This window comes from Catharus ustulatus, chromosome 1 (genome assembly GCF_009819885.2).
Source record: "Catharus ustulatus isolate bCatUst1 chromosome 1, bCatUst1.pri.v2, whole genome shotgun sequence".
In the NCBI taxonomy this organism is placed as follows: Eukaryota; Metazoa; Chordata; class Aves; order Passeriformes; family Turdidae; genus Catharus; species Catharus ustulatus.
The window spans coordinates 66,913,006-66,934,455 of record NC_046221.1 but is presented as its reverse complement, the minus strand read 5'-3'; the positions used below and the strand labels follow the sequence as shown (position 1 = coordinate 66,934,455).

The 21,450-nt window shown below is 43.6% G+C and overlaps 1 protein-coding gene across 1 annotated transcript in view; it reads right to left on the bottom strand.

Moving 5' to 3' along the window:
- GMPR (guanosine monophosphate reductase) overlaps positions 1-20,858 on the bottom strand; it is a 40,761-nt gene extending 19,903 nt beyond the window's left edge. The window contains exons 1-6 of the mRNA XM_033071049.2: positions 20,533-20,858; positions 16,445-16,564; positions 15,744-15,827; positions 13,959-14,132; positions 6,824-6,905; positions 4,511-4,617 (exon numbers count right to left, since the gene is read on the bottom strand). Of these exons, the coding sequence (XP_032926940.1) occupies positions 4,511-4,617; positions 6,824-6,905; positions 13,959-14,132; positions 15,744-15,827; positions 16,445-16,564; positions 20,533-20,619 (654 nt within the window). The 5' untranslated portion in view covers positions 20,620-20,858. The remainder of the gene's footprint in view (positions 1-4,510; positions 4,618-6,823; positions 6,906-13,958; positions 14,133-15,743; positions 15,828-16,444; positions 16,565-20,532) is intronic.
- Between the last annotated feature and the right edge of the window lie 592 nt (positions 20,859-21,450).

Below are 21,450 nucleotides of genomic sequence, written 5' to 3'. Positions count from 1 at the left end.
AGCTGGCTTTGATGGGCAGCTGGCAGCAGGGCTGTGGTTAGAAACTCTGTGTGCCAAGAAGAGGATTCAGACACAAACTGAGCAGGTGGATCCAAAAGTGAGTGGCTTTTCAAAGGGCACCCCACTGCAAACAGCGGCTGGTAGAACTTTAAAGGCTTTTATTCCATTTGCTGATAACCTCTAGCACATTATGCCTTTTGTTGAGCTTAGATACCCTTGCTGTGAGCTCCAGGAAATGAGTGCTGGGCTGACAGCTGAATCTGTCTCTCCTTTTAAGGGCTCTGCTTGTGCAATTCTTTCCCTTTAACAAGTCTGTCATAGCCTGGAGGAGGGTGTGAGTGTGTGTGCATGTGTCAGGGGAGGAAGAACCAGGGTAGAAAGAAGGGTCTAATAATCTTCAAAGAACACTTTTAGGACTCTTACTATCTGAGAGACAGATAGTAATGCCCTCTGGTAGGTGGGTTGCAGTCAGTTGTTTTCAGGTGGCGCAATATCTGACTTTTATACCTAAACTAGTAGTGGCAGTGATGAAGGTTTTATGCTCTCAGAGGTACCATGAGGATGAGGGGCCTTACTGTGTAACCATTAATCATCGGCTGCAAAAAATATCACGTTGAATGTTACTAAATTACAAAATGCTGAGCAGGTTAAGAGACTTGCCCAAACGCTCACAGGTTACCATTTAAGATAAAAGGAACTGACAGTATTGATTCACAGCCCTTCTTTATCTGTAGACGTCTCCTGTTACTTCAGAGGAGCGGGTAAATTTAGTGATTCACAGAAAGGGAAACAAAAAGGGAACATACTAGGCAGTTATGTCAGAAGAGGCTATGTAATAAAGCTATATGCAGTAAAGAACTTCATTCCATGTGAAAAAGCAGGCACTCTGTTTACAAAGTAAGATCATTCTGCTGCTGCATTGCCTTGGAAGCTTACCCTTGAAATTCCGCTTGTCCCCACAGGGCCCTGGGTCTGGGTTCAAAATGACTTGTAGATGGCTGGGCTTCAGTTATGGAGCTTGCTGCAGGCTCAGCCTCTACCTCAAAACCCTGGGGAAATTTATCTGTAAAAATCTGCCTCGGAATTCAGGAGAACTGGAATAATACCAAACTAAGACTACTGGAAAGGGTTATGGTCATGGAACCTGCAGACAGCATGATTCTGAGCCAAGTGGATGCTAGGAAGAAGGATGGGGGAAAGCAGCTTTCCAGTCAACAGAATTACTTTAATGGGGCTGAAGTAATGTTTTTGTCCCCAGTCCTATTCTACAGATAGATAAGCAATTTTACAGCAACAAAATCTAGCCCAAGGGAAAAAAAACCCACAGGATGGAAAACCAGTATACACTGGTTGAACATTTAGTATTATATGCAATTTATAATGAGTTTATAACTGTGATTTATGTTTCAAACAACCTTTATAATAAACTGCATAAACAGTATCAGCAAACAGATAGCTATTATGCAGGAGATACATAAAGTGTGTGGCATATACAGCAGCAAAACCAATACATACAGTGCTTTATTCTGAACTACATATACTGGGTATATTTCTGTGTGGAAAAAGGGACAGTATGGTAGTAGCTGGATGAAGAAGCCCTTAGTCATTCTTTTCACTGAATGCTGGTGACCTATCACCCAGGCAGGGAGAAAGGGAAGCAGGGATCTCTGTCAAATGATAGCCATATGAGAGTGGACACATGCAGGGCTGCTTTCCATTTCCCACATTGCTGGCTTACTAGAATACGTGACTGCCTCTCTGTCCAGCAGAGTTCTCTGACCTACACAAAACATCTCCAGCAGGCCCCCTCCACTGTAACTCACTGCAGCACTTTCTCAAGGCCAATGGATTAGCAAGAATGAAAACTGAGACTACTGGCTCCCAGACAAACAGCACAGGACAGAAACCATGCCTGTATCTCAGGGAGGGTTTCCTCTCTGCTTTCAGTGAGTCATGAAAGATTAATTTCTGAGGTGAGCTTTGAGTCTTACAGATAATTTAGCATGAGGAAAGTAACTGGTGCAATTTTACCTCCTACTTCTCTGTGTAAATGACTAGACAGACACCAGGTGTTCACTTGGACTATCATGTTTGCCTGAAAATTGTCACCTTCCTTGTCAACGCATCAGTTCCAAAAATCATACATGATAACTTCAGTAACAGGAATGTTTCAAATCCCAGTTTGTGCTCCCATCCTAGCAGAGCTCCTGAAGATCTGGGCTCAGTCATGTTGTGTTCTCTGCAGTGCCTATACTGTGCTCAGCACCACCACCTTCCTCATTCTGAGAGCAAGACTTCTTTTCCTTCATATGTAAATTGTACCAACGTAACAAGAATGAGTAGTTAATTTGATGAAGGTACTGACAAGACCGAAGAGGAAACAGGAAAGTACCCCAAGGGACTAATCATTATCATTAGCTATGATCTACATGAAGCTATAGCTACCATTAGCTACAATCTATATGAAGCTAGCAGGTAGGGTTTGAATCTTTTCACATCCTTCCTGCTACTTCCATATCAACATAACAAAAATTGCTGGACACATTTTCTCCTGGGGAATTGACATAGACAGCTGTGGTAATAATCTGCCTGTAGGGATTTATTTTGGCTCAGGTAGGGTGTGTCCCTTCTTCAATCCCCAGAAAGACAGCAATGAGACATTTTGAGGGATGCCATGTACACTTGTTGCCACCGGACCCAATTCTATACTTAGAATTGCTGCCATATGGTGTTTTTCTGTCATGAGGATACCTCTCCTCCATTTCTTGCCAGAGCTCTGGCAACAACCATGCAGTCCAGTCTTTTCTTTCCCTAATAAATACACCAATACCCATCTGAATGCTCCTTATCCTTGCTTTACTCTTCTTAGATTGTGTGACAGAGTTGAGGTTAAGTGATGTTAGAGATCCCAGCCACAGCTGAAGGTATTTCTCTTGGCCCAGATGTTGGCAGTAGACAGGTATCAAATCGCCCTTCTATATTTCCCCATAGGGGGCTGATAGGTGTGGGATCATTAAAACCTGAGCAAGTCAAGAACTGATCCATTCCCAAAGCAGGAAAGGAGATACAGAATCATCTAATTTTTCAACAGTTTGAATACACACTTCATGTTTTCTTGTAAAATCAGGATAACAGTATTCTTCTGAGGGCTGCTAGCAGAAAATTATTATTGCAAAACTCGGATGGATCTCTGAGCACCAGTGCCAGGATGACACCTATACTTATCCAGCCTTCACAGTAATGAGTGAGGCTTTCATGCTCTATTGCACATGTTCTACTGTCTATTATAAACAGAAACATTTGCAATACTGCCCAAGTCATAAAAATCACAGACTGCTTCTCCTTTTTTCTGCAAAATTCATATAGAGGAGCCATGGAGAAGAGGGACTGCATATTCATTAACAATAAAGAGCAAGACAGATCTGACTGTAACACGTTTCTGCTCCATTATACTCCAAGACATCCAGTCAAACCCTTTGCACATCCCCAATCAGTTTGTTTTCCTCTCACCTGCCTCCTCAACAACACAACACAACACAACACAACACTCCTTCCTCACATGGATGTTAGTCCCAACTGGGTCGAAGAAACCAGGGCCTTCCAGTGATTTCACTTGGCAGTAGATCCAAATTCCAGTGTGTGGTCTCTCCTAGGGTGGCAGAGGGAGGCTTCTGGCTGTGAGCACAGCACACAGGTGAGCCCCTGTGGCCTCCCCATGAGCAGCTGCCTCACCGGCAGCCTGCAGAGCCTGTGCCAGCCTGACACAGCCAGGACATGCTGACTGCCTATGTGTGCCCAAGCACGTGGGACCTTTGGGTGCTGCAACCTGCACTCTAGCTCAGTCTGGGCCATGCTTATCAATTTACTCTCTCTCTGTGAGGTGTATCTGGTCTTGCTGACAAGAGTGGAAACTACCATTAGCAGGCAATACAGACAGATGCTCTTTTCTTCCACAGGCTTCTTATTTCCCCAGAGTTTAGTAAGAACATAAGTGGCTCACATGCCAGCTGTGCTCAAAAGAGCCACCTCAAACACTTCTATCCCTGCACAGAGAGCTTTGTGAGGATGTTATCTGAATCAATCCAACTAGGGCACAGATGAGTTTGCATCATTTCACCTTGTACTCCCGTTCTACTGCCTGCCTGCGCCTCAGTCACACTCTGAGGAAAGTCATGTTCACATGTTTACATTATACCCCTTCTTCAGAAGTCTTTCATAGGAATTACACACTCAAGTTTCCTATCCTGTTTACATAGCAGCTTACTCCATTTGGGGAGCAAGAAGCAGATTTCAATAGGCACAAACAGGAGTGAGGTGCCCACATCTTTTTAATGCTAGAGACTTGGCTTCTTTACATCTGGATCTCCACTGCCTGTCCTAGGAGCTAACACAGGAGTCAACTGAGGATGACAGAAGGACAGGTTTTAACATGCAGGGTACTAGACTGTTTGATTCTCCTGTTCCACAGTGATGTGCACAGTGGGAATCAGAGTGGATGACAGTTACTTACAGAGATGATATGTCCTTTCAAGCCATGTGCGGAGTCTGCACACTCAATAACAGCACTTAGCTGTGGATAGCCTACCCCTGTCTTAATCCGAGTGGTACACACAGAACCTAGACAAGAGAAAAGAGAGGAATAAACATAGCCCATTAGGATGACAGACAAGATACAGAAAAAATGTGTTTCTATCAGCATTATTTTTCTCTCAAGAAGTCTCTATTGCCAATGCTGGCTTCTCACAGATAAAAGAAATGCATCGGAACTTGAGTTCTGAAATGCTCCCACACCAGTTCATGGGAGCTGTGGCTGAGAAGAATGGTGTCCCCCTTTTCTTCTCCAGGGCTAGTCCCAATTTAGTTCTCGTTAGTAATGCTTCTCAGTGAGGGAATTATTGCAGCACAAGAAAGCTAATCTGACTGAGGTGCCTAAAGGGAAGGGTCAAAAGGACTAGAACCACAACTCATGAGACTCAGCAGTAGCATTTGTTACCTGAATATTTATTCTAATAAATATTTCTATCTCTTTTCTGCATGTTTAAGGAAGTAATTCTCTGGTGAAACACCTGATGATTTTTTGGGGTTTTTTTGTAACAATTTTTCCCATCTTTTGTTCAATACTGTAGGCAGAAATATTTGGTTGACTGTAATTTTGGGGAATATAAAGGGATAAGCACATAGCATTTAAAAAGAGAGATAAGTAATCATCTGAAAGCTGTACAGTGTAACACCAAGGGAAATATCTCAACTATATCTTATCATTATAAACTAATAATTTATAATATAAATTATGTTTTACATATGTACATAAAACAATTTAATTACAGTTCAACATAGCTATAGACCTTTTGGAATACCTTCTCTATTTTTTCCTCAAATTAACAGTCAAAATGAGGACTGTTTTTTGCCAGTCTAGGTCCTGTAATTTAGGATACAGACCTAAAAGGTCTGCGTGGTAACAAGAATTTCAAAACAGATTCTAAACCAAATGCAGTGAAATCTAGACCTCTTTGCTCAGCTGATATGCAGGTATACTCAAGCTACCAGTAAAACAAAAATTACCAAAGAGCCTTCAAAGAACTGACAAAGTGAAAACACTCAGAAGAATTATTGCAAAACAGTAAGAAAATTAATTTTAATATAATTTCCACAGGGCTTTTACTTTACAGTGTAGGCAATGCTTTATCCACAGGATAGATCATTATCTGGAAAAGAGACTCAAGACTTGAGAAAGGAACATTTGTTTCTTGTGGGTTTGCATGGTCAACTTGTAGAGACGTGTTCAGGAAGATCTCCAGGGAGAAGAGCATTTACTTGTATTTCCATGTTTGAGGCTACAAACTGTAATTATTCTTCTTTTAAATCTGAATTTGCCCATGACAATTACACCATGAAATCTCTGTAGTTTATTTTTCATGTATTTTGCAGTATTTATTGTGCGATATCTTCCCATGCACAACTGCAATGTTTATTAAATCATTTTCTCTCCTCCAGTTATCCACTCATGGACTATAACTATCCGGCACTGCAGAGTAAACCGTGTGCCTGCACTGCACTGGCTGATCACAGCTATACTGTCAGTGGCATTTGTGTTAGCCACTTTAAAATCTAGCCCACATACGGTGACTCTAGCAGCAGCCTAAGAAGAAAATAGCAAGAGAAGGAACATGTGAAGGAAGGCACAAGGCAGTGCATGCCAGACAACAATATTAGGGAAGGGAAGATAGGGAAAACACTGTAAGAAGTTCAGGGTCCTCTTGTTTATCCATTGAAATGTTAGAATGATATGTTAGAGCGCATGTAAGTGCATTAATGTAAATTTTAGCTCCCAGGCAATAGTAACAGGTAGAGGCAAAGTTCTCCGTATTTCACAATTGATGCCATTGCATCTTTGAAGACATTGACAAGGATAACTCAGCTTCACAGAACACAAATCATGAAGCTATTCAGAAACCCATCTTTCCGTGATGGAAGTGGACACCTGAACACAGTATCCTTTGAGCTTTAGCTCAGATGGCTCACCCTCTTTTCAAAAGGCTGGAAAAGTGTTCCCAAATACAACACATGTTACCAGCGATAATGTCAGGAACTCAGCAGCCCAGTGCTTCCAATAACAGGCATCTTCACTGACTGAAGGTGCAATATGCAACACCATGCAGTATGAAACACTAGTACCCTGTGTGCCTATTTCTTAAAGACACTGCAAGCTCACTGGTACTTTATTGACTGGAGTGGGTCTTGGCATTCTAACAGCATTATACACTTGTTCCATTTGGACAACTCCTCTACCAATGGTACCAAAAGCCACCCTTATTTGACTTACCTGGTCCAATACCCACTTTAATAATATCTGCTCCAGAAATAATAAGTTCTTCTACCATCTCTCCTGTCACCACATTGCCGGCCTAGAAAGAAAGAACAGTATCACATGTACAGGAGATTTCAAGACTACTGCAGTAAAAACAAAAGATAATAATGTAAAGTTTTATCCAGTGCTTTTACAAGTTCAACTATGCAGAGTATGGAAGAATATAGTTTACCATACTGTTCCTTGGATATGCCACTGAAATTAAACCAGTTGTACAGGTAAATTCTACCACCAAATGAATTTAACAATTAGTCCAGTAAACCCTGATCCTTAGCATCCCATCAGGAGATATGCTTTGTCATCCATCCCCTTAATCCTTACTCTGAGGCTCTCAACCACATCATTCCTAACCAAAGGGCTGTTCTCTCTTATACACAGTGAGCTCCTCCACCTCTTGTGCCCTACCTATCTCTCCTGAATAGCCTAGAGACCTCCATGCCTTTTGCCTAACTCACTTCGCAGGAAGAAGTTCAGATCTTATTTAAAACATCGGAAAATATCTTTTTCCTTTAGGATCCAGTATTTTGCCCACTGAAAGTAAGGCGCTATTCATCTAATTTTGTGCATTGGTGCCAAAATTAGTATGTACATACAGACTATACAAATCTGAGCGTTCATACCATATACACATGTTTGGTTGTGGTGATGACACTGGTTAAAAACGGGGGTTTGGTCCCCTCTGCATGACCTTTGCAGAGATACAGAGAGCATACTGCTTAGGGTAACATCTTTGAAAGCAGTTCTGAATTGGTTTGTTCTTTACCATATTTTCCTTGCACTTCAATAGCTTTTTTTCTCCTTTTGCCTACATTGTTATCTTTGCTGAAAGTGAAGGTTGCTCTGACAGCCTTTGTCTTGCTTCTTCTGTTGGCTCTCACCAAATCAATTGCTCAGTCTTTGTTTGCCTTCATACCAGACTTCCTTGAAGTCGTACCAGACAGATCTTTCTTGAACCTGAGGAATGAGGACCCCACAGTGGTACAGGTGAGTTCTCACCAAGACTTTGCACAATGCTTACCTTTTCTATGGAAATGTCTTGCCTGACACACAAGAATGTATTTCCCTGTGTCACACTGGTGCGTCACAATCACCTAATGATCTCCTCATGCCTCCAGGAACATTTACCTACTCCAAAATGCAGCAGAAACTTGTAGAATTTCCCCTGATACTGTGTTACCTATTCCTAGAGTAAGGTTTTTCACATGTGGTTTATGGAGGTAGGGGCCCTCTTCTGTCAGAGCTTTGGCTGGGTATGGGGCCTGTAGTAACATACTATGAGATACAGATTTTTCTGGTCCATGGATGCTGTGAATGCAGAGAATGCCAGTGTGACAGAATTACTGGTATCTTTAATAAAAGAAACTACAAAACAACCTTCTAGCACATACTTGGTAATTGGCTTGCAAAACTGGTGCAGCAAGTGCAGAGAGCTGCCAGTCTATTTCTATTCAGTTAAAGAAACATTTTGATGCAAGCTCAGTGTGACAAGACAGGCCGTTGCATGCATCCAATTGTGGATCTGATGGATCAGCAGTCAGAGTGAGGCTAGAGATTAATTCCCTTGCCAGGAGTGTCCTCTGTCCAGATGATTTTCAGGGAAAAGACAGTCTTCAAAAAGCAAAGATTTCAAATGACATTTGAATCCTATTCAAAGGAGATTTATGAGCTAAAACCTATGCTTTGAGTTACATCTGAAAACAAACTGTTAGCCAGTGCATTTTCAGACCATGCTTTCCTCTCTGCAAAGAGCTGCACAAGACAAATGAATGCTGACACAGCACACGCTGAACTGACTCACTACAGCTGTACTAATTGCATTCCCATACTCTGAGGGAACATGCAATCCTATAAACTGCACCCACAACTTATGAAGGGCATGAAAGTCTTTGAATGTGCCAGAAGGTAGCAAAGCTGGTGATGTGACTGAAAGGCAGGTACTGTGGGGAGTGGCCAAGGCACTGGGTTCATCTACCTTGGAGAGAAGGTGGCCAAGGGGTGACCTCATTGCTCACTACAGATTCCTGAGGAGGGGAAGTGGAGAGGGAGGTGCTGAGTTCTCTACGGGATCCAGTGACAGGATGCACATGAATGGCTCAAAGTTGCGTCCCTTAGGGAGGTTCAGACCTGACATGAGTTTGGTTTGTATTTCATCTCTGTGGCTTGTCTCATGTCTACAGAACATTCCTAACTAGAAAAACTGCACAAGATAAACCTCCAGTTTTCCACATCACCCGTTCTGCACTTCTTCAAAAGACAGGCTATTAATTTCTGGAGATCTGAATTTAGATCTAAAGATGTTGAGAAAACCTCTTACATAATGATATTGCAGGACTTAGCAAGTGTTTGTAGCAGTACTGATAGGGGCAGAGGAGGAGGCAAATTCTAAAGTTCTTACTTAGTATAGCTTTTATTCAAATGTAACTACTAGCAAAGTCAACAGAAGGGTACCCAGGGAACACTGGGCAAAGTCTGTTCTCCACTTACTAATTTCTGACTCTAATTTCACCATTTATTTATTTTTACTGAATTTTGCTTCCTCCTTTTGTTAGCTTGAAACAGTTGACAAGCCACCACCTGAAGCACTTATAAAAACAATGATAATTTCAAGCAGCAATTTGTGGTCTATGATACAGGACCACTTAACTTTGCCCAAAAGAGCATGATATTGATCAAAAATAGAATAGAACAATCAGGAAATACAGGATATATAATACGTACAGCGTTTCAGCTAAGTGCTGCTTCCTTTCTGTTCAGTGGTAATTTGTTACACTAAGTGCTGTACATTCCAAGGTGGGGTGACGGAGAGTGTGCCACTTAGGTCACAAAGGAAGCAGTTTACCTTAGACTTAGGACACAAAGGAAGCAGTTTACCTTAGAAGGCAGATGACTACCTGTGCTATATGATACACACCACATTACAACTTGGTGAAATACTGGAACACATTCAAAAGATTCATAACTAGGAAGGAGCAAGTATTCAAGTCAGTGGTTCTGTGAGATTTGGGTTCAAATATGTATTTAACTTAAACAGCAGTGTCTCCTTATTAGCAGAGCATAGAGGGTTGTCAAACTGTCTCTTCAGAAATGTTAACCAGACGTTTACTGTTAAGTACTGCTAGAAAATGTTAAAACTGCATATGTTGGTTCAAAATGCTCATCCTAGCAGGGAAAAGCACTTATGTCCCCAGCATACTTTTTTTCCTGAAATGCATGTACACATATCACTGATTTCTGTCTTTCTGAATCTGCAGATCCTTAACAAATTTTCAAGGAAGACATGGAGCTCTGCATAGCAGACTTCAACCTGTCAATGAGAGGTTTGCTTCTTTTAGGTACCTTTTGCAGACCTCAGAGAGCATCAAAAAAAGGTTTCAAGTGAACACCACCCTAGGTCATTCCAGCACTATCCAGGATGACTGAACTGTGTGGGTCAATCCTGAGGAAAACCCTGGCCTCAGAAAAGTCAAAGGGAGTTTCCCTACTGACTTTAATGAGACCAAGATTTAACCTAACAGGATTATAAAGACTACGGCTTCTCTGACAGAGATACAAAATTAGTGAACACAGTAGGGCAGTGCCTCTGAATTTCAGTCAGGCATTTGATACTGTGCCTCATGAAAGCCTACTATAAATATCAACTCATACTGCCTAAGACAGGAACACTGCTGCACTGATTGAAAGCTGCTGGCAAATGGCAATGGATGGAGCTGGGGAGAAGTGTCTATGACAACAGTTCTCAAACTTTCTTCTTGTATGTAGAGGAAAGCACAGTCTGTGCCTCCACATTATCAGGAAGACGGCCAAAGGACACTTCCCACCCACGAAAGCAAGGAGTGCTAAACCATGAGATGGAGGGAGATGCCCTTTGCAAGGCTGAGCCATACTCAGTGGGCACTTGCACTCAGTACTGTGCGTGACCTGAGACAGGCTGAGCAGCATCACCCTCTCCTGTCCTGGGATCCTGCCTGGCCCCTGTTCTGAGACTCAGACCTGGTGGATATGCCACAACTGAATTTACTCTGGTGTGTGTTCCAGGGATGAACTCTGAGTAGCCTGCATAGCTTTCTTTGACTGAATCCTGACTTTAACTAAGGCCCAGAAAAGTTCTGCTACTGACTCCAAGGAGGAGCAACAGTTTCACTCTGTTTCACTCTGCTTCTGCTTTGCAATTCTACTTGACTCCTTCTCTGGCCCACATCTTATGGGTGCTATTGTATCTCCAAGCGTGCTCCTGTCTCAGTCTTTCTCTTGCCACACTTCCTGCACCCCTCAGGACTGCTCTTCTGTAATGAATAGAGGAATATTATGAAAAAGAAAATCAGGATAAAAACTTGGCAAACCTTGCTGGCAAAGGTAACTTAGCTTGTAAAGACTTTCAGGATGATGGAATAACTCTAAAATCTACAGTTAAACTAATAAATAAGGACTGTGCAACCTGTAATATAAAGGCTCTGATCCTCCATCATAAAGCTGACTAAAGGTTTTCTTTAGACTTGAGCAAGCAAGCACAATTGACGCACATAACGTTGCACAACAGTAAAACACTCCAATGGGTGATTCTGCTCAGAGTCTTCCTGGTTCTGGGAGGCACTTATGAGACACTCAGAAGACTTAAACACTCCTTCTTCCCCCATTTCCAACCTGATGAGTGATTTAAGACAAGTCATCTTGTACCTTTGTGCCCCTGTTTGTCTTCCCTACCCTTTGTGTTCCATGGGGAAACTGATCTTCTTTATAAATTAATACAAAATGCAGTAGTGAAAAAACCCTGTGTCAGAACCAGGCAGAAGAAAATAAGGTAATGTGATTATAAAAGTAAGTATTTAAAAAGACAGAAACATGCATTTGAAAGGTTGTTACACAAGAGACATTCTCTGTCTGCAGGGGAGTATTGGTCACAGAGAGTACTACATAACCACATCCCCTTTCAACCTCACAGCTGAACCCATTACGTGGCCCCTGGGAACACACATTCCCTGAGATCCAGGGTTGGGTTACTGTTATGTATTGCACTTCAGCTGACTGTGGAATGAATAGTCATGCTGAGGAAAGCAAACAGGACAGCCTGCAAGGTCCTGGAGATCACTTTCAGCTATGAGAAGGCTTCTTTATTTTTATACCTCCCATTTAACTGCTACTCTTTTGTTTGAAAGCCCCAACAGCAGAGAACATATTGCAGGCATAGCACAGACGTATCAAAGCAGTCGGAACAGGTAGCAGCAGGACATGTCTTTCAGATTACCCTTAAAAGGAGCCTAGATCAGCTCCTGCATTTTAGCCAGGAACAGTTTCAAAAGGCTATTTTGGCACAGAATGTGAATTAACTTGGAAGCAGGGCAGAGGTGGGTGTCTCTAGTTGAATCAAGAGACCTTCAGGGACTGAACAGACTCTGGAGGATTTGTAAAACTGAAGATTTTTGAACACCTCAAGTTTGTTAGCATGCTTTTAGGAGTGGAAATCATTGATGAGCAAATATGAAAAACGTAAGCCATATTAAGCCACATTCAGAGAAAGGAACTACAATCAGAGAAGGCAACTGAACAGGACAGGGCTGCAAATGTGCTCAAGCAGGTGGTGCTGTCAGGACAATGAGACATGAAGTAACAATAACCTTAGTCACTAAAGCAGAGACACTAGGAAGGCAGCTGAACAGATGTGGAAGGTGTATGAGACTGGACTAAGAACCCTGGACTAAAATGTGGGGCTGATTCCTGACTTTGAAATTGACCTTCTCTGCCTTCTGGGAGATTCATCTTGGTTGAGTTCCCTCCTCAGCCAGCAAAGTCAGCAAACTGGGGAGGTGGAGGAGGGCATGACACACAATTTTCTTTCCACTCCTGACAGAGATGGTCTTTGGGTTTAACTATGTGATTTAAGCTCCCTCCCACATCTCTTCAAAGACAAAGACACTGGAGTAATCATGTCACTAGGGACAATATTCAGATCCAAAGTAAGGAAACAGCTTCTTCCACCACTGCAGTGAATATGAAACAGAAAGTTCAGAAGGCCCACATTTATAATTTCATAGTTCAAAAATCTCTCTCCAAAGACATGAGAAATACGGCCATACCAAAATGGTTCCCATATCTCCTGGAAGCTGCTGAAGAATGCCTATTCATTAGCCTATGATAACCCAGAATCCAAGAAGCATTCCAGCTCACTTCAGTTTTCCATCACTGAGAAGCAAGAACACTGCCTTCCTCCAACATGGGAGAAAGGAAAGCATCCTCCTCTGAGCTGCTTGAACATGTTATTCTTTATTGAACCAAGGGAGAATGCACATTTAGGAACATTCTTATTTCACATTTACTTTACATGCATGAAGCTTTATCTCTGGCATGGGAAAGCAGGCAGTGTTGCCTGAACACATGATTTTTTGCTGCACTGGCATGAAGAAAGGCTGGTAGCCTCATTACAGATCTTCTTGTTTGAGGATTTTTGCTATTCTATGGAAACATTTCTTCAAGAGCCCTGGGAAAGCAGCAGTAGCGCTCTGCTGCAAGGAGTTCCATGTCCATGCAAAGACCCTATTCTTAGTGCAAAAGGGCTCAAGGAAGTATGGAATTAGTATTCTGAGATGGGATAATAACATCACAGAAAGCACCATGAAAAACACTGACTGTTTTGCTCCCTGATAATGCTGTTTGCAACCGCCCAACATCCCTCTCATTCTCATCACAGGCAAGGATCAGTCTGCATTGAGCTGTCTTCATAGTGATCTAAAAGTCATTGGCCCCAACTGGTCAGAAATGCTGGCACATTTCCACAGCAAACCTCTGCTTGGAATCACCAAAATAAACATATACACTTTATGATTAGCAGTCTGTGGGAAGGAGGACATGAGTAGGAAAAGAACTGGATCCACCCAGTTCTCCATGCCAACTTAATCAGACAGCTGTATCAGAGCACATGCTAAACATTCCCACACAAATCATCCGCAATGGAAGATAGACAATGACAAACTGTTATTAAACATCCTTCCTTACTTCCCTTCCTTCTCTAGCTTCTGACGCCTACCAGTCAAACCCTAGGTCCTGTTCCTGGACAGAATTCACACACACACATCCTCCACCCTTTCTACATACTTACCATAATGGTATGATGTGGGTACAGGGCACGGACAGACTTCACGAACTCCACAAAATACTCTGAATAGCCGTTTGCCACATCCAGGCAGATGTATTTGATAGCTGGAATGGCCTCTAGAATACTTGTTAACTTTTTCAAATCATTTTGTCCACTACCTGAGCTTGCTGCTACATGCTAAAAAAACAGAGAGAACAAAACAGAGTAGTAGGTTGCAAAAACTTAAATAAACAAACACAATTTGTATGTCTTTTCCTGCATAGTCTTGGCAGGACTTATGCTGATAACTAGTGAAAAATCGCACTATATAATATGAAATAAATACCTTCCTGGGAAAATCAGTGGGTTATTTGTGTCTTGTTTAAATGATATAAAAGAGAGGGAAATTAGCATTCCAGCATACATTCACGGGTGGATTGTCACAGGCATATATAATCATCTGAGATCAATCAAGGTTCAGGCATACTCATATTAACATGAACACAGATGAAGCCCTAACTTGGTATATTCCCAGGAAGTTAGAGAGGCAAAATTTGGGGCACTGTCAGAGAGCAAAATCTGGGTCTTTAAGTTCAAAAGCATTCCTGTGATCTACAGAATCACAGAATAATTTTGTTTGGAAGGGTCCTCTGGAGATTTTGTAGTCCAATCCCCTTTCTCAAGCAGGGTCAGCTACCATTGCAAACAAGCAAATTTCTTCTTCTGAAAACAAGCATTTTTTTCCTCTCCTTTGTCTTCCAATGAGTTCTTTCCAAAAGAAAAATAGTTTCCACAGCTGTTGGCCTACAAAACCTCTGCAGAAATCCAAGGTCACAGTGCAAGTCAGTATTCAATCACTATAGGAATAGGAGATCCTATTCCAGTTATTATGTACCACAAATAAGTTAGGAAGTGTTCAGACACAGGACATTCCTGGGACCACCTTCTACCCTATGCTGGCATATAAATAATCCTCATTGGTCAAAGTGCTAGGTTCACTTTGAGACAACTCTGTAACCAATACCCTTTACAATATAATTCTAAAATGTGCCACAGGTAAAGATACAATACAGTTGTTTGGTATTCTCTTCTATACCGAGAAGAGAAAAAACTGCAATGAACTTTGAGTGGGAAGAGGAGCTGGCCAGGCACACTTACAGTGCCTCTACTGGTACAAGGGCCTGCCAGAAGAAAAGAAGTCTGAATGTGAGAGAGTCACAACTTAAGTCAATGTTTAAATTTACTAAATATAATGGCTCAGGCTAAGACCTGTGAACAAGTGGAAGAGCACAGCCAGGAATGATCTCTGGTGCAAGAAGGTAAGTGGAAGACACAGAAGCTCTGACAACTTCCAGTGCTCATCCCTGCCTGGGCCCAGCACTTGGGCCCCTCCAGCCTGCACACCTGATGGCAAAGACTTTGCCTGGCACAAGGGTGTGCAGGGTCAGTCTGTGGTTACTTGAAAATATTCACATTGGTGCACTACCATAGCTCCCAACAGAAACAGATGCACAGCATTCATACCTACTGCCAAGTACTTCCTCCTTCTTAATTCAGGATACTTCTCTGTTTCCGTTCCAGGCATATATAAACTTTGCTTTTTTGCATCTTAATATAAGCACTTTCATAATTGACTCACATAGTCCTTCTTTTAAATCAGGACAAGCCACTTCCCTTGATGAATTTAAGAACAGCAAATATCTTCATTCCCCAAAACCTCACTTGACAACAGCATTCCCAAGAGACTCCAGTGTATGTGAGTTCAGAACAAAGCAATAAACCACAGTAATTTACAGTAGAAAAATGTACCTCAAGGCATTCTGGGTGATTGGCAGCAAACAGTTTCCATTCTTCCAGAGAATAATGCTTGTGAATTGCAGTGAACATTGCATGCTAGCAAAAAGCCAAGAGAACTGATATTAATGTCCAAGTTAGTAACTTTTCCCTCAGCTGCAAAACAAGCCATTACAAACCCCCTCTTTAAGTATAGGCTCATCCTGCTTGGAAAAAAGAGTAGCAATGAATAACAGACCAGGCAACTATAAACAGCTCTTTAAAAAGCAACTTGGCAACTTAGCCAACCTTTCAGGACCAGGTTTATGATATGTTTCATTAAGCTACTGTCCGTATTTTGAATGCAACAGAAGCTCATTAACTTAGAAAGTGCTGCAGCTCTACCCCATAACCTACATTTCAGAACTTGTCAGCTAATATTTGGCAGGGAGCACAAAGGGACCTCAAAACTAAGCTCTAGAAGCTCTATCAGAAGCTGAGCTATGCCCAAGATAGAAGCTTCCCAATAAAGAAGACGTCCACTGAAACTTTCTTGTATCAGGAGCCCTGTTTGTGGTAACTGTGTTGTTGTAAAAGCACAAGTGCTTTTTCTTATTCTGGAGTTTTAAACTCACATTCCCCTGCTCTCCAACAAACTTAGCTAAAAAATCAACAAAGGCTGCTCATTGTCACCCAGCAGCTTCCCAACTGTTGCAGAAATGAGAGTTAAGACTTACTTTTGCCATAACCACAGCCATTTCAAATGTCCCCACAGTGTCCATGTTTGCCACTATAATGGGAATTCCTGTGTATGTCTGCTTGGAGTTACGGAAGGTGAAGGTGCGCTTGAGGTCGACCTGCAGAGAACAGACATGCATTCTTTTAAGTAACTGATTGTAATCTTACACCAGTTTTGCCACAGATTTCAGATACAGCACATTTAGACACAGTTTCTTGATTTTCCTCACATTTCCTGTTCCTTTTGTTCCACTATTACATCTTTTTTTTTTTTAACAACTTCTGCCTTCCAAATAAGAAAAAAAAACTCAAAAGAATTTTTCCTGCATTAAATAGGGCCCTTACTTAAGTAAAAGAATCAAAATAAAATTTAAAAAAGAGAAGGAGCAAGGCAGAAGGGCTTGGAAAGAAAGGACAAGGAGGGCTCTGGGTTATTGTACACAGAAGTAACCTCAGCTGTTTGTATGGCTGCCTGAGAATCTCAAATTGAAGTCCTAACTCCACCGAAGTCAGAATTTCAACTCCCTCTGTCTCCAAGGCATTGAAGACTTTATTATAATGTCAATTACCTTAAAGACTGAGACAAAATATGCTTTTTTGGTCCTGGTTACCAGCACTCTTGCCACACAGTATGAATAATCATACCTTGGCTTGCTAAACCAAGAAGCTGCTAGTTTCTAAGTTAATGTCTTAAAACTGTATCTGCCTTCACCTTCAAAGTTATTTCTTTTTCAGCACCTTCAAATGATCACAGTAACATCAGGCTTTTTTTCCCCTTACATCTGCAAGAGGTATTATCAAATTAGATCAATTCCCACTGGCCTACCTAGGATCTTCCTACCTGGGGGAAAAAAATCTCAAAAGGGAAAAAAAAAAAAAAAGAAATGCACAGCTCTAAGATATTAGTTTAGTCTCTAGCAATAATGAAAGCTCTTTCTGTTCTCACTAATCCTCACTGCAACTTTATCCCTGTAACATTTGGAGACCTGAAATAAACTGAAATCCATCACGAGAAAGAAAGTAACATAAAAAATACACGATTTTTTTACTATTCAATTAAAACACATTCTGAGCACTTCTAAATTGCAGGCCAGATTCTGATTAATATTGTAAGGAATTTATTACTGATTTCTATAAAAGAAAGAATTTGGTGCCTCAGTGATAAACTATGAATCAGTTTCTCATATAAGCTGTAAGTGAAGGGTCACTTTAGTGAACAAGCTAAGTTGTATCTTAATGAAGACACTCCCTTCTCCCATTTACTATCAGAGCTCTAATTCTCCAGCCACCATGGATGACAAACCATTCTTACAGGAGTTTTAGCTGCAGCTAACATTAGAAAATAGTATGAAGAACATAGGTATGACACAAGTATGAAAATTGAATTTACTTTACTCCCTCTTTATACAATGTATTAACCAGAACTCAAGGGGAAAGGGGAGACAAGAGTATCCCACAACCAATTCCACACATACACCAGCACCAGAACCACTGCCCGACAGTTTTACAAAGGAAAAACATCTCTTTCAAATGAAAAACATGGTTTTCAAAGGAACTTCAGAAAGGAAAAGAGCTACATCTCAGAAAAGACATCAAAACACAAAAAAATAGACACATGGCAAGAACTTGCCTAGTAATTTTTAGTCCTTCACACATTTATGTATCTCCAATATCCCATAGGAATAAGACAAAAAATATGTTGCATAAAAACTACAACCTTTGCCCGGTAAATACATTCAGTGCTTTTCCTTGTTTTATGAGAGACAATCAACAGCCACTACCCAGTTTCACCTTTTCCATTCCACTCCTCACTTTATGGACTTTCAGTATATCTTCCAGAGTTGCTGCTTCTCCATACTGAATTATCCTGGTGTGTTTAGGATTTTCCTCATGTGGAAATCAGTCAACACTTGTGATCATGGTGGTTGCCATTCTCTCTACCTATTTTAGCAAACTGTGCTGTTCTTGTGGACTTACTTAAATTAAAAAAAAAATATTAAATTAACCACTTCCTACAGGACACTTGCCTGGTGAACTTGCAATGGACAGAGTTCATGAGTAAGCCCAGCCAAGGCAAGAACATGCTATGTGAATACCAAGACCCCACAGACAGATAATGCTGCTCCTACTCACATCTTTGTGCTAACCAATTTCTGTATTTGAATTCAAGCATCTCATTTTCTGGTATCTTTTCAAAAGGAGAAAGCAACCATGAAAAGTGAAGACAGTGCAAGGAATCAGAAACAAGTACCAACACAGCAAACCTATAAGATCTGCAAACATCCTAACCTGTCTCTCTAGGAAGCTGACTTAACTCTAGTCACTGCATAAAAAGCTATCCTTGCACAAAACGAGGCATTCACACCAGAGAAGCAGACGCTTCCTGATACAAGCTTCAAAGCAGCAGCTTGCTGGGTAACAGGCACTGTAGTATGCTGCCTCTGTTCCTCTGCCAGAACTATTTATTTATATTCTTGTTTTGAAGCAGACTGGGGCTGTCCATTTCAGATCTGGCTCTCGCAGACTGTTTATCCCTGTTGCCACAGCCTCAGTGATGGTGTCCAATTTCTTAACCTTCATCGGTTTTCACTGACCCCCTCATGACATGCACTTTTTCTCATCTGCAGTGATTTAACACTTCATCATAGACACCCGTTACAACCCTGCCATATCAGCTCATGTTCCTCCTATCGTTTTCCCTTCCCAGCAGCCCTTCTCTCCACAGCCTGCACCCTGCTAAATATACAGAACACTGCACTTGAAGGAGCCATGTGCCTGCCACTCACTCAGTGGAGCACAGCTCCACCTGTTTGCCAGGCCGGTACAGTGAATTCTACGGAGGGATCCATAGGTCCCCAAGCAAATGGCTTGAAAGTGCCCACAGGCTTTATATGCAGTAATTGCACACGATGAGAGTTACTCGGCCGAGAAACTGTTCATCATAAACTAAAAATCACTTGCCAGAAATCAGCTTTCTACTGAGAGGGCCTCTCATACCTTCTGATGGTAAAGAAGCTTTGCTCAGTTGTTGCCCTCAAAATCCCTGGCCATAGGTCCATAGTAAACACAGCCTCCCTGTTTCACTTTCCCTTTCTACCTCGGTCTCTCTCACAACTCCATATCCCCTGGAGAAAACCTTAATCCTCTTTTCAGCCATCAAAACGTAATTCCTTCTTTAGTCAAACGAAATCCTTTGTTAACCTTGGGGTTGTGTGGGGTAAACGAGAAGGCACCTTCGATCCTGAGGCAGCCATCTTTTTTTGTGGATGCAATCGATCGTTACGGGATTGATTTCCCGGAGTATTTCCCGATCCCTGATGAGAGAGAACTACAGAACTGTTCCGGCTGACAGTGGCCAGCAGGGACACAGCCCCCGGGGGACCCCAGGGCTCTGCACACGCAGGCCACACGGGGGTTAAACCCACCCAGGTTTGATGTGACTCCCTTTAGTGCCCCCCCATAACGAGGTCCCAGCTCGGGGCACCCTGCGCACTGAGAAGCGCTCCCTAGCATCTTCGCGGGTTTATCACAATAATTGATTTTTAATTTTTTTTTCTTTTTTTTTTTTAAGAGCACGCCAGTTCCTCGGTACCAGCACCGCCCACACCCCCGAGGGTGAGGGCATTGCAGCCTGTCAGGTGGCATCACCGGCTTCTGCCGGCCCAAGCTGCGGGGCGGGTAACCGGACACCCCTGTCCTGCAGCGCTGCTGGTTCGCCGCCGCCCCCTCCGAAACCGGAGGACAGGCCCCCCTCAGCGCCGCAGAGGCACCTGTTAGGATCCAGCAATCCCCCGCTGCCCCCCTTATGTTTCAGCTTGAGGAGCGAGGGGGCCCAGCGCGGCACCGGCCGCCCCCAGCTCCGCTGGGGCTGTGGGGGGACACACCGCGGACTTCGCAACCCCGGCCCCGTCCTCCCCTCCCAGGAGCAGCGGCATCCCCCGCCACTCAAAGGGCGTCTCGACCTGGACGGCATTGCTCCGCTAGACCGGGGAATAAAAATAAAGCAGGAGGAAAGGCGGGTTAAGGAAGTTAAGCGTTGAGAAAGGGAGAGGGGGGGAGTAAGCATGCTAGGTTTGGATGCCCCCACCTCTGCTCTGCTTTTAAGGCTGCTCCTTTTAGGTCTGACCAGGACATCTTTAAAGTCCAGTTTGAGGTCTGCGTCTACCCGGGGCATCTCGCTGGGGTGTCGGGGTGCGGGGGCCGGGGCTGTCCTGGCGGCGGAGGCGGCGGCACTGGCGGCCCTGCTGTGCTAGCTGCACCGCCCCGCCTGCAGAGCCGAGCCGCGCCGGCCAAAGCCCGCCGGCCGCGCACCGAGCTTATTTATAGGGCGCGGGCACCGGGCCCCATCGCTTTATTAGGCGAGGGCTGTTTTTAGCCAGCCGGCCCCTGCCCCGTCCCCCGCCGCAGCCACCCCCACCTCTCCGCCGGGCAGCGTGCGGTGGGGGGCAGACGGGGACGCCTCGCCCGTCCGCAACCGCCCCGTGCGGGGCGAGGCGCCGGCGGCACCGCGGCGGCCTTAAGGGCAAAGCAAGGGCAGAGGAAATGGCGCCTCCATGTGATCGAGCGGGCCCCGCCGCCGCTGGTACCGGGTGCGGGAGCCCGGCCGCGCGCTGCGAGACTGAACGGACATCTTGGCCTGCCTCCTTCCCTGCCTCTGCCTTTCACCTTCCCGAGCGGGGGTTTGCGGCTTTCCCCAGCGCTGCTAGGGCTGCTGCAGCACGGCCCAAAATGCTGTCCCTCCAGCCATATAAAAAAGACACCACTTGGTCTAGCTGGGCTGCCGTGGGAATCCCACTTCGCGGGGTGCTCTGCTCTGAGCCCAAACCCGGCCCCCTCCGTGCCCGGCCTCCGGTAATGCTGAGGCAGAGCCGGGCTCCCCATCGCCCTGCGGAGCTCGGCAGAGCCGGAGGGTGCCTGTGGCGTTAGAGGCGTTGGGAAATGTGCAGCTGGCTGGTCATAGGAGAGTGGTCAGAGCACAGCCACCTGCACCTGCCTCAGGAATTTC